Below are 14,695 nucleotides of genomic sequence, written 5' to 3' on the forward strand. Positions count from 1 at the left end.
AGATCTGAACATGCCATCTATGTCCCTTTGAAGGCATGGCTTTTATCACCTAGTATTAATTTGCTGTATGATAGATCCCTTGGAGCCTCCTCTACTGAACTTTCATTATATATAAAAGAACTGGGGATTTTCTAAGGCAGAAGAAGAGACTATTCCTAAATTTTTAATGCTCAAAAAAAAAAAAAAGGCATGTTAAAATATAGTACATCCTCAATATTTCCTGGTGCACATTTTTGATGGTTACAATTTCATTGAAAGCTGATTCCTATTCATATAGCGTGATTTTTTTTCAAGGGCTACAGATCAGGGCACTGAAGTCTTGCTATGGCACTAGGCCAAGCCTTGTTACAAGTATTAATTTCTTTGTACAAATCACTTGTGAATTGAGATGGCATTATTAGCTACGTTTTACATATCAGGTACTGAAAACAAAGTGGCCAAAGGAGCAAAGTAGTTTGACATCCTCAGGGACCAGACTTAATAGGTTTTTAATTCTGAGAAAACAGCTGTCATTAATCTCAATTGTCCAAGAACGTAGCAGAATCAAGTGCTTGGAGTTAGGAGCCCACAAATTCAAAACTACATACATTAAGCATTTGTATTGAGAGATTTATCCACTATCAGGAAACTTTTTGTTCAAAAAGTTCAATTTTTTTCCTGAGTGCTATTTAGTTCCTTTAGGATGGTTTCAACGGTTTCCATAATTCCCTCCCAAACACTTTTGTACTTTCCTCTGCTGAGAGTTACTACAATAGTTACCCTCCAGGGAAGACAAAGACAGATTGTACACCTTCATTCTCGAAACCATGCTTCTCACATTATGAAGCAAATAAGGAGCACCATGGAATTTTAGAACCACTATCAAACATTTAAAAATTATGAAATTGGAATTGTTAATATAAAAGAAAATTAGGACAAAGCATTAATTATGGGATGCTGACACTGGTTAAAACAATCAAGAGTTTTGCCAATGTATCATAAAAATACCATTATAAACATGAATGGATGCAAATTATGTACAATTAATTTCAGATCTCCCTAGCCTCCATATATGTTAAAGAAAGAACTTATGTACTCTTGCCTTGTGGTCAACAAATTGAACATTAATTAAGGGAAAAAATCAAATTCTGGTCTCTGCCTTTACATCTTTGGTTCAAGTAGCACTAACATAAGTGAAGGGATTCAACAAGTTTTGGAAAATTAAATTTAGATCCACAAACTTGGTGAAAATTCAAAAATCATTACTTCCTAATTAGTCAATTTTCATGAGACCAATTAAATGCATAAAGTTGTTCCTATGCTGGCATTTTCAAAGAACCTGATCACATATTTAGCAGTAAGATACCTTTAAAAATAAAAATATGAGCCAGCTTAAAAACCTGAATCACCAGTAATGACAACCTTACTTCCAGAAAAAAGGTTATGCAGAACAAATGCAAGTATTAGGTGTGATCAGATCAACCTGCTAATTTATAGGGATATTTTATACATTTGAGTTCTAAATGGTACCTTGAAAGACTCCTCGTCTGCAGGGAGCTATAGTCAAAGTGTAAGCAGCTGTGTCCTCTGGGTTGACAACCACATCAGGGGCACCACTCAGCATTGAGAGATTGGAATACACCTGGGGAAGACAAATCACAAAGAGGAAAACTCATCAAAAGCAAGTAACTGTTTCCAGAACATCATCAAGACATTATCCATCCTACCTGCTTTGAAGAGTAGAATAGAAAATATGGTATCAATAAGTCCTATATTTTATGTAAATGAAAGACGACACACTGCAAGAGAAATGCTGGTACATACAGATTATATCAAGTACAAAAAGCCAGGAAAAGGCATCAGTGGAAGAGGTGTTCAGGTCCAACGCATCCCCAGGCAGAGCTGGTCTGTCAAGCATCCAACTGGATACCTGCATTCTACAAAGATTTCTTTTGCGACACTAACAGCATTAGATGCACATTCATTTTTTATGTAAATATATTTTCTTAATATTTCCTGTAGATAATAAGCCAATTCTTAAATCATCTTTTCTTCTGATACAGACAGTCATTGCCTACAACACATTCCTCCTCTGTGGTATTTATGTTACTGTAATTCCTTTTTCAGGTGCTTGTTCTTCTAAATCCAGAATTTCCTATTCCAAGTAACAGAGGAAAAAAACCTGTAAAGCAACAGTCTTATTTCCCCAATAAATCTGCATTTCAAACTGAATATTAAAAGTCCAGCAACCAGAAAGAATAGGAGAGACTACTTTGGCAAGAGGAAAAAAAGGCTAAAAAGAGACGGATTAAAAGTCTTGTTGAATTGGCACTTGGAGAAAAAAAAATTGGAAAAAAAAAATCTTTTTAAGCTGTCAACAAAGAGCAAAGCATAGGAAAGGTGGGGCTGTTACACACTGAAGATGGGGAAGATTCATTCATTGAAATGTAAACAATAAATTAGCCACACTCCTACATTTATGGAGTTTCCATTTCAGTTTACAACGAATGTACACAAAAGCAAAGGATAAGTACCTAAAAATACAGCTAGGATAACAGAAATGACAGCAAATTACTAGGGATAGAAATAACGTTAAAATGAGATTTCTATTTAAGGAAAAAGTAACATGGAGACAGAAGCAAATGTAGGATAAATGTGATTAATTTAAATTGGGTAAAAAGCAGAAGGGTAGGGTAATACAGTTTCTATCAAAGACTGGATGTTCCAAACAAGTTTCTACCAAAAGATATCAAAGTAAATGGAACAGTACGGGCATGGTTGACTATAACCTCAAATACCTATGGATTGCTGATGACTAAATATGGACTGGAAGTTTGATTTTGAGTCACTTGAGAGAAATTTTGGACACTTTTTCAGAGTAGTGAACTAGCAGAAGCTAAAATATTTTAAAATTAAGTCTTCAATCTTAAGGAAGTGACTGTATAACCAAATAGGAAAAGGTTGAGTATAAGCAACGAAATTATGTCAGTAAACACATGGCCACATCCAGATCCTGTATCAAGAGGTATGAAGGAATTCTCCCTTTCCTGCCTGTTGCCATAATATGTGAACTTTTGTGAGATGTTTACATCTCTGTAGCTGAGTTCTCACAGTTTGTACTGTTAACAATCGTGTTTTCCACATTCCTCTCTGATGAGAGTCAAGTGATTGACTTCTAGTCTGGCCAGTGGGATAGAGAGGTGGTAACCTTGTTCTCCAACCCCTGGTCATTGTTCAGAATCTATATAAGCCAGGTCTTTGTAAACAATAAACTTCTTTACTTCAGCCTTCATCTTCCTGGAGTCAAGAGATTCTGTGAGTATCTCTTTGTGTCCTCTAGCGACACCTGTCCTGCATCAGATTAAACCTGTTGGGATCAGATGCCCACTAAAACTTGTACATAACAGATGGTGACCTCAGTCTGTTGTCACCTTTCCAACTGCAGTCAATAAACTCGTACTCCTCATGATGCTTGCTATTTCAGAGCTGTAACACAAACATTCACTGTTAAGGAATCACCCCCATCCATTTACCAACCCTATTTGTCTCTGTTTTCTAAGTTATTCACACCTTAGCCAATCCCCAAGCAGTGGTCACAATACAGTCTCCTGTTTCCAGACTCCGGAGAAGGTTTGTGGCAGATAGCACTCACCAGTTACCTCTCATGTGTTTCCCAAATAGAACTTTGTTTTACTCCAATGGCCACATGATTTATCAGCTCTGCTACTGAGACTAATTAAATGATCACCTAATTAAATTATTAACCTCAGATGAAAAATGGATACTACGAGTGCATGCCCACGCTTGTCGATGCACACAGGCAATTTATCCTAATATCAGAATTCCTACCAAGAATCATTCTCATTTGTTCACAGACATTTGGGATTCTAATATGGCATAATGTTGAATAACAGGTCTCTGCTTAACTGCAGGTCTATTTCAAAATAATAAGACATCCAGGAATACTCAGAAAGTGAAAAAGCTGGAGAATTTAAAAGTACACATAGGGGAAAGTCCAGAAATTTCAGATTTTTATAACAATAAGTAGTTGCAAAGATTTTGTAAGTTTAGAGGAAAGCTTTGAGTGAAGCAACAAAAGAATTTATACACAGTAAGCCTTAAGGTAACTTTCTTCTGAATATCAGAAAGAGAGCTATTTCTTATTAGAATGCATTTTTATGAGGATTATATGTAAGAACAGGACACAATTTAAGTCACAGATAACCTTATATCCTATAATAATCTACAATGCTGTGCTTCTGAAGGTACTTTAATATGCCTAACAAAATCTTCTATGGATCACTTTCGTTGGGCAAATACATTTGAAGGAAGAAAATAGGGTATAAATTGGGGTGCTTTTATCAACAACAAAACCAATATTGATTTACAAGCCATTCAAAATGAGTCAAGATATGGAATTACTTCTTCCAGTTAGTGGGAGAGGCAGTTTGTCTGCTTCTGTCCTGATGTGCAACGAGAGAATGATGAATAATTACAGGCAGATTAACCAGAACCTACAGCAAGGTTGGGGTTGCAGAGTTATGTACTTACACACAGTATTTAAACTGAGAGAAACAGGCAGAGCAGCAGACACATACCAAGAAACACATCAAATTTGTCAGGCATAAATAATTGCAGTTTCTTAAAATATGTTACATCACTATCACTCAGGAAACAAGAATTGCAGAATAACGCAATGGAGCCAGAATGTAAATTATTATTAAAATTATCATTTTGACCCTGCACAACATTTGCTCAAATCAATCCATACCAAGGATTTGTTTTTTTAAATTATAGTATTCTCCACTGTCTTATCTATCAAGTCATTATTTACACACAGCTAGAAAGTATAAATGGAATATATGTATAAAATGCTGCAATTTAAAACTAATTTATCAGTCACTGGTTTGAAAACTCATTTTGCAGAACTGTAATACGGCTATTTAACATGAACAGAATTGGAAAATCAAACTTTGAAATTACAGTAACTTTTTCCAGAGTTGAATAACCAAATAAGCATAAGTCCAAAAACTTCAAGGCAAAGTGTTGAATGGATGTAAGAATAGAATCAAATATACTTAAACTCCATTGTCTCTTAGTACAACAAAGTTAGACATTAATATGCTCTGGGTGCCCATTTGAAAATTGTTTCTCAGGTCTGTTTAACAATACTGAGAGGCTCTGCTTAGCACAAAATTAATGCTCTTTAACCCCCAGCCAGAACCACATCTGTGGGAGTCACTGATCAATCTGACATCCAGACTCTACAAAGCTCTCAAGGATGGCAGTTTTTCCAAAAAAGCCCCCAATTCTGTCCCTCATCTAGCTTTCAGTGCAAACTTTCCAAATTCCTGAGTCACTAGGAACACATTTAATTCTTGTAATCACTCTTATTTTGCATGTTACCACACTGAAGTAAAACATCTTTGCATTGGACTGAGGATATTACCCAAATAATTCTTGCCTGTTCAGCAGCAATCAGTTCTACATAATGAAGGATGCTACATAACCCAGATTTATTCCTAAACTGGGCCACCTGTCAAGACCACTAACACATTTCAAGAAAAAAATCTGACCTAAGACCTTCCTATACCCTTAACTGAGCTAAAAATTTCACTAGTCATCAGAAAAGCACCTGGCAACAACTACAGTTATTCTTAAATTTTGTAGGCCTTTGAACAATTCATTATTGATACAAAGATTGCCTTTTCTTTAGTGAAAAGAGCCCCTGTTAGAGAAGTTCTGGTAGATACAGTGGAAGCCAATGGAACTGAAACTGAAAGGACAGATAAAAATTGAAGGATTATGAAATACACAGATCCACTTAGTGTTAAAGAATATAAACTTGACCTTGAGAAATCAGGCTACTGCACTTGCACAGAATTCATTCTCAGAAAATCGCAGGATTCATTACCAAACATGAGAACAGGGAAGCCCCTCATTAAAGGTTTATGGTACGTAATTTTATTACTTTGAGGCATTTGTTACAAATACCCAACCTTCATGACATTGTCCTGGTGACTTTGTAAAACTCAAAATGGATATATAGAAAACTGAGCTAAACACACTGGAAAACAGGGAATTTCATATTTTTTTTTTCATTATGTATTTATCCTACAATTTTATAAAATACTAACAGTTTGTATAACCTAATGCCTGAAAGGTAATTTAACTGAATCTTGATATTCTTCTGGAGAGTTTACTTTAATGACATGTATTTTGAACAGCAATGAGAAAAACAGTTGCAGAGTTTTATATTTTTATTGAAAAAACATGTCTTGAAAGAATTAGGTATTTTTATAGCTAAAGTTTCTGTCAAAGATATCATTAGAAGGAGCCATCAACACATCGGACAAATATTTATATCCAGTAGACAAAGATGTATATAAATAAAAAAGAAAATTGCATAAAAAGTTTTGTCATGAGACAGAGATTGGATTTTCATAGAAATGCTTCACACTTCCTTCTCTTGTAGGAAGAATTGAATGTAATTTTAGAGACACTAAAATCCATTTACGCTGCAGTCACTTACCTTCTATAAATTCATCATCAGAGAAGGATGTGCTCTCTGGATGATGTTATATATGCAAAAATTCTTTATTAATTCTGTTGTGGTTTGTTGTGGTTTTTTTTTTTTTTTCCCCATATCCAGGAGTAAGTTAATCACAAGGAGGACTGTTGTAAGATCCCCTAGAACCAACCCCAAAGAGCACAGTGGCAGTAGTTCCCTAAGGTTTACACATCAATCAGTAGAAAAGAATTCATAAAACCATTCACATTTTTCAAGGGAATTTATGGAAATTGTCTTTTTAATCATGGAAAGCTTTGTGAGCACTGAAAGGGTTTTGCTTAGAAGTGTTAAAAGTAGACTGATGGAGTCACGCACATGACCTCCACTGAATTGCAAAGGCACTTCTTCTGTCCCCAGCTGTAGATCCACACTAATGGTTGCACAGACAATCAAACCCAAATACAAAAATTACTACTGCAACAAACATAAACCCTTTGTATATGATTGAAAAGGAAAAAAAAAAATACATTATTCAGCTGGAAGAGGGCTGTCTCTATGCAGTAAAGGCAAGGATTATTTCCCTCTTCCTCCTTCCAGAGCTTAAATTTAATTTTAAATAGTCACTTCTGCAGTAGTACCCTCATTTTGGCTTAGGCTATTAGAAAAATACAGCAAATATGAGAAACAGAGTAGCATATATATATATATATATATATATATATATATATATATATATAAAACATAATTGTATTTTTTAATAAAATGAGGCTTTTTCTTAAGTTTATAGTTTAATATATTCAGTTATTAAAATGCAATAGTGAAGCTAAATTTACACTTCCAAGGCAAAATTACCCAAGTATTAGTTCAGCTAAATTACTTATAGCTAAGTATTCATCATGCAGTAAATTGTTTATGGATGTGCCTGTAAATTATTATGTTTGTCAGCTACTGGCACATCTCATACCATTCTTGATATAGGTTGAGCTTTATTACATCAGTAAATGAAATTCTTCTGGTTTTTTGGTTTGGGGTTTGTTTGTTTTGGTTTTGGGTTTGTTTGTTTGTTTTGTTTTTGTTTTGTTTTGTTGTTTTTTTTTTTTTTTAAATATTGTGTGTGTCCCAATTAATCTATGAGAAATTACTTCATATAGGGCCTATACTCCAGCAATGCAGGGTGTATGGGGCACATCAACCAACCAATTCAATAATGAAGATATTCATTAGCCAACAAAATTACAAAAGATCCCATCAAAAACACATCCAAAACTACTACTTTATGGATTATCTTTGCTCTGTCTGCCAAGACTGACAACATTTTCTCTACCTAATCACCAACTTAGCTACAGCACAATAGAGAAAACTGTCAAAGATGCTGGATTAAACAGGAGGAGGAGATGTTGGGCTGCCAGGGGAAACAGCAACAGTTTCCCCCAGGGGAAACAGCAACAAAGACAAAACAAGTGCTCTGCTTCACCAAAGGCTACTCAAATATTGCAGTAATCAGGCAGCATGGAATTAGTAACAGCAATAAAATTAGAATAATTTATTTTTCCTGTTGGCCTTTATGCTATATACATCTGAGTAAATAAAGTTTCTTTGGCATTTCCAAAGAGGCTGTGGGTCACAATTCCCTCTTAGAAGAGGTTTTCTGCATTCCCCTTATAACTACAGATACATGTGATCACATTCTGGATTTAGTGATTAAGTCCTAATTTACAGGCAGACCCTTTTGGAAATAAAAGTAAGCAAATGATCTCACATGACATCTGCTGGAGAGTGTTGGAAGTGATTAATATTGTTTGCTTCGTGGAGGGGACAGCTTCCAGGCTCCAGCAGGCTACTTTGTAACCATGCTTCTTCCAGTGATTCCAGCCCAGCTTGCTCCAACTACTGTTCTGCAACTGCTTCTGGGTAAGAACCTCGCATAGAGAAAATGCATTATTCACCCTGATTAATTTATTATATGCATACATGCATGAAATAGCTGACCTTACTATTTCTCTCCTCAAGGTCCCAGAGCAAAAAGAGCACACAGAGCTCTGTCAAGCAGAGATAAAAAAAGCACAAACTCCCCCTCCACAGCACAAAACCAACCAAAACCACATTTCAGAGCCCAGAGGAGACCCTCAAGGAGGTCAAAGTTCAGTCAGACAGAGCTCACCCTGGAACAGTTATGACTGTCATAAATTAATTTAATGTTTCTGAAAAATACATACAATGAATAATTTTAATGTATTCATTTTGAAGTTTGTTATTTCTGTACCTTTCACTCATCGGCACAAAAAAAAAAAAAAAAAAAAAAAAAAAAAAAAAAAAAAAAAAAAAAAAAAAAGTTCACACAAAATCAGAAAGCAGAAATAGTTCTGTTGCCAAAAACCTTCACTTCTTCCAGAGATAAAAGTACAAATATATTAGAAATGCAAATGCATTCACACCTAAAAAACTAAGACTGTTGAAAATAAGAATGTCAAAGCTGGTGATGCCTAATAAACTTACTTTGTTTTGGGGGATGATAATGAGCCAAAAAATAGGAATATGAACCTGGATCTTTCTGTGACATAGGAAGTTTACTAAATGCAGACTGACCTATAGAAGAGGAAACCTGGAAAACTGGAGACTAGCAAAAAGGCATCCAAGGGAGGATTTCACTTTGGCATGAATCATCATTACTTAATAGAACACTCCTGCTGGTATGTACATGATCTCTGTTCATATCATATGGTCAAATCAAGCATTACCATTACCTTTCAATTTGAATGAAGCAGCATTTGGACCTACTGGCACCAAGGCAGAGAACAAAATCACTCAGTTTGCAAGTCTGCAGTAGTCAGCTAGTCAGATTTTATCTTCCATCATGCACATTGTCCCATTTTCAACCCTCACACAAAATAAAAACTATATATATATATACATTTTCATATGCTGACAATTTTTAGCTGGCACTCCCCTGCATTGCTTCAAGAGATGGAGCTATCCTGGCAAACACTGCATGGCCATAATATCCGGATGCTATCTACTCTAAATTTAAATGCCATGATAGAGTCACAAATATGGGTTTTCTTGAGCAATGTTGAAGATGTTCCTGCTCAGGAACTTCTCTGCAGCTGAGAAGGAAAGCAGAATTTAATCTTTGTTGCACTCACGCACCTTCGGCCTCTGCTGGCATAGGACATGGGATCCAGTACATTGGTACAGAAGGTGAGAAATGCTACAGAAATAGTTTTATCACTTTCAAATTAAACATACAGACAAGATAAATAGAAGAAAAATTATGCTATTTCAGTACTACAACAGTGGTTTTCAATAAGAAAATGTGTTTGTGCAAACAGAGTTATAAAATATAGTTAATGGAAAATAAGAAAAATTATTATTATAATATTAATGATTCTATTTAAAATTAAAAATACATTCTTCAGCAAGGAAATCAATCAAACTGTATTTCTTAAGAATTTGTATTAACCTCCTCAATGACCCATTGGCTTCCAACAACTCCAGTGATTACATCTGAATTTTCTCTTCTATTAGTAAACACACTATTCCAAACTTCCTCCAACATTGCTGAAACAACAGCTGGGCAATAGACAGTAACTGGGCCATGAGAAATTCATGTGCAGTGAGCTCATGATGCAATCCTTCCCTTAGCAGGATTATAATTTTGGTAATTTTCTTGTAATATTCAATATTTTATGCAGATTTTAGGAAACCAGTAATTCTCAGGCCCCTTCTCTGATTTCAAAAATGATAGAGTTAGCCACAGAACTCAAAACATTGGAAAGAAAAGATTAACAAATTAACAGAGAACAATTACAATTGTTGTTGAAGTGTTGTTCCCTCAGAAACCAGACTAAAACACAAAGACATCTTTTTTCATCAAGCAGACAGTAAAAGCATACATTATCTCACAGATTTCCTGACTATAAACATATCCATTTGCTATGAACTATAGAAAATTTTCTCATGGATATATGAATCTTATTAGTGTATCTGCAATTACAGTAATTGTTGCTACTGTAAAACATAATGTTTCAGACCCTGGACAGAAAAATAGTTGTCACATTATTACAAAAAATTTACCTTGTATTTTAACATCTTCTTGGTGTAATTGTGCACCCATAAGATTTTATGAGCCACCTTTCCCACTTGGCACTCTACCACAATGCAATCCTGGGGCAGAGGTTTCTTCCCTATTCCCTTAAGACTAAAGACGTTCTGAGTTCCAGCTGTAACATTTCTCAGAACAAGCTTTCCCTACGACAAAGAAAGGAGAAGAAAAAAAAAAAAACAACAACAACAACAAAAAAGAAGTTTCATTACTGTGCTGCTTTGGCTGCCAAAGCAACTCCTTTAGTTTATTAATCTCAAATCTAGATGAGTCAGAGCGTTTACAAGAAAGGGCTCCTATTAACTTGCCTAGTTCTTAAATAAACCCATTGCTAAAAAGAGAAGTAAACCAGAGAAGCAAAACCTTTTAATTAAAATTTTTCTAAACTATGAAATTCAATAATATAAAGTTTTCATATGTCTAGGTTTTCTACTTCTTGGCTTCTTCTTGAAAAATAAACGTCTCCAAGAACATATGATCTCATGCCTCCCTGTCTCTCATATAATATTTAACTTTGCCCATTGAGTGTTTCCACCTGTCCTTAACCTGTCACATGAGCACAGTGCTGAGCCTGGAGAAAGGGAGACTCAGGGGAGCTGCACTGCTCTCTACAAATCCCTGGCAGGAGGTTGTAGTGAGGTCGGGATGGGTCTCTTCTCTATGTCTCAAGAGAAAGGATGAAAGGAAATGGCCTTAAGTTGTGCCAGGGAACGTTCAGATTTAGACACTACAAAGAGGTTTTTACTGAAAGAATGGTTAGGCATTGGAATAAGTTCCCAAGGAAAGTGGTGGAGTCACCATCTCAAGAGGCACTTGGGACATCTTTAGGTGTAACAATTGGTGGTGTTGGGTTGACAGCTGGACTAGATAATCTTGGGAGGTCTCTTCCAACCGGGATGATTTTGTGATTCAGCTAAAATATTCTCCATAATCATTTGTCATCAAAGGATCAGGGCTTTTAGCTTTTAATAATTTTACAACGCTGCATGCCTAAACTGCATATTTGGTTGGTAACACATGCAGAAGGGTTACTTTTGCTTCAAAGAACTTTTTTTTTTTTCACCTTTGGCAGTTCACATATTTCAACAACAACATGCAGTAAAAATCTCTCAGCTGGGACACAGACAAAACCACAAATACAGCTTCTTGCTAAAGGTGTTACAGCCTTTGCTCTGCTTGTCATTTTAGCATTGGAATAATGATTACTCTGATGGCAAAAGCAGCTGTGAAACGGTGGCTTAACTTGCAAATGAACTACTCATCACATAAATCAATTTGAGATCTAGGCATGTAATGAGAAATACCACCTAATTATTTAGGTAATGAAATACGATTTAATATAAGTATTTAAATTCAGAATTACAATGTATATTTTTGTGATAAAAATTCTGAATTTTTACTCAATAACGGTAGGATTGAAGGATTTCGTAGAAACAAATAGAATTGAAGAATATAATAGAAAATTAAATAAAGAAGACATGAGAATATGTTGTGCGGAAATCTATCATACCAAATCTTATGGTTTACAAAGTTAGTTCATTTGTGTTTTTACTTCAGATAGTGGTAAATCTTACCCTTTCTTTCTCTCAAGCAGATGCTTTAATATTATCAACTGTCCAAACACACTCATAATTTGGATACTGGTGATAATTTTATTGGTGAAAGCATCCTTTTCAAATGTTGAAACTAATTTCTGTCTTACCATTATTACACTCTCAGCAACTGGCTTGAATGTGAGAGGATACTGAACTGTTTCACCTACAGGCACATTTAATACTGGAGGTCCATGAAAACAGTGTCCTTCCAAAAGTACTTCAAACCTCCAGTCCTCACTGGTTATGTTACTCTGAAAGAAAATCAAAGTTGTAAATTAGATTATGCATTTAAATTTTTTAATGTGCATTTCAACTTTCACTTGCAGTTATCACCACATCAGAACACAGTACTCATTTGCTCCAAGTACTGGCTCAGAGTGCCTTTGGGAAGAATAAAAGCAGTGTACTTTAAAAATGAAACAAGCTAATAATAAATCTGTTATTCCTGGCAGCCAGAGGTACAGAACCCCTACTTTCAGTAGCAATACTGTCAGCAGGAATACTCATTAGAAGAACATGAGCATGATCTAGCTAATGGTCAAGATGGAATTTCTAAGTATCATTATAAACATTTACAAGTATCTTTATGTTGCTGTTTAATGCTTGCCAAAATTCTGTTCCTATTCCATCTGTAGAAAATCTTTGTGCATTCCTGGGAAGTGCTGATGTGGAGTGCTGGAATATATTGCCTCATTTGGCCACTGACAATGTTACAGGATCAATCTTACGAACTAAGAACTCCAACTCCAAAGGAGAATTTACAGTCCTGTGTTCTCGGAATCTGGTCTTTCAAGAGCCTAATCTACTTTCAAATAGTTTAGTCTCTTGAAAGACCAGATTCTGAGAAAACTACTTTAAAGAATGCCTATCTTTTGCAATATGAACCTGAGCCTATTAAAGAAACATGTCTATCTTGCATCCAGATGTATCACAAGACTCCTTGATCATGGTAAAAAGTGAGATATTTCATAATATATTCTTAGAGGCTGCCTAAAAATAGTAAAACTAAAATTATGATATTCAGTCTCACAATATTTGAAAGAACCAGATGACCAAACATCCAGTCTGGGGAAAAAAAAAAAAGAAAAAAAAGATTGACACTCATCTGAAAGATAAAATAAACTGTCACTCATGAGTTAATTCATCCCTTGTCAAATAGAGAAGATTAATCTTATCTGATCTATGAAAAGAGGAGGTAATCTTTTGACCTATAAAGGTCTTCATCCATGGAAAATTGTATAAAAACATCAGAGATAAAGAAAGGATTTCAGGGAATAGAGATGATACTCCAGTCTGTTTCTGCCTATGGAAGTCTCAGAAACAAAGAACCTGTGGTCATCAGAGCTAACCCAGAGCTACCCACACCTGCAGTACCATATATCTAAGGCTTGATTAATATGTATGATTAATGCTTCAGTGTAGCTGTTAAATTTCCCAGTAGTTGAGCACATATGCCTATGTGGAATGCTGAGGTGTGTGGAGTGCCACAGTTTTATAAAAAACTTCCATCACCATGTCTCCAATTCTGTAATAACAATGACATCATCTCTGGTAGAAAACGCAAAAGAAAAAAAGTACGATGTCCTCATGTCAAGGATAAAATGAAAGGGAAAAAAGACAACAGAAGTTTATTTTTATTATCATGCTTTTTTTTCTCCATAATACCAAAAAAGCATCATCCTTTTGAAAACCAGCTGGTCAGGTGTAAAACTGGCAGGACACCACTCTCTGCCAATCCAATCCTTTAAAATTTGGGGTAGAGGACAAGTCATTAGGATTCGTCTAGGTTCTAGAGGAGGACTATGAAAATTTGAGTGCTTAAGTTGTTTTATTTTCAGTGATTTCTAGTACAACTGGTATCAAACGTTTCCTTTATCCACAGTAGTGATGATTACATCAATAACACAAATATTTCTTCTTCATCTCTAACACAAAAACTTGTCATCTGGAGAAATGTAGTTGACAAACATGGTCATTGTGAAATGCTTTTGTAACAAATCCTTCTAACACAGCATGAATTTGTTAAAAGTGTCTTCTAAAGAAAGATGTTAAGGATAACTACAAACATTAGAAAATTAAAAGAAAATATATGTTAAATTCTACTCCCTTGCACTTGTTCATTAATGGCTTTAATTAATTAATCATCTAATTCCTACAGGATCTCTCTTAATGCAAAATCTCATCCAAAGCCTGTCAAGTGAATTAATTCAAACACAATTAGTGCTAAGGGAGTCAGAATCTCCTCACAGGATTGTACATGGTTCAACACAAGGTACATGATAATTGTACTGGACCTACACCTGCAGAGACTGAAAGGCAGAGATGGAACAGTTCAGACTTCTCATGCTTGAGAAAACAATGGAAAGTCCAAAAGAAACTAATCACAGAGCTCAGCTTCAGCTGGGTTCTTACTCTGTTTCTGTCACTAATTCACTGCATGGCTTTAAGCAAACCAGCTGACCGTTTAATTTGCTCCATTTATAAAGTGCTCCACCTAACACACGTTAT

General features: G+C 35.3%; 1 protein-coding gene across 1 annotated transcript in view; it reads right to left on the reverse strand.

Annotated features, from left to right (window-relative positions):
* Positions 1-14,695, reverse strand: part of CFAP47 (cilia and flagella associated protein 47) — a 267,594-nt gene that overhangs the window by 130,798 nt on the left and 122,101 nt on the right. Inside the window, exons 47-49 of the mRNA XM_040055880.1 lie at positions 12,295-12,438; positions 10,565-10,738; positions 1,510-1,621 (exon numbers count right to left, since the gene is read on the reverse strand). Coding sequence (XP_039911814.1) covers positions 1,510-1,621; positions 10,565-10,738; positions 12,295-12,438 — 430 coding nt within the window. The remainder of the gene's footprint in view (positions 1-1,509; positions 1,622-10,564; positions 10,739-12,294; positions 12,439-14,695) is intronic.

This window comes from Hirundo rustica, chromosome 2 (genome assembly GCF_015227805.2).
Source record: "Hirundo rustica isolate bHirRus1 chromosome 2, bHirRus1.pri.v3, whole genome shotgun sequence".
NCBI classification, from domain to species: domain Eukaryota; kingdom Metazoa; phylum Chordata; class Aves; order Passeriformes; family Hirundinidae; genus Hirundo; species Hirundo rustica.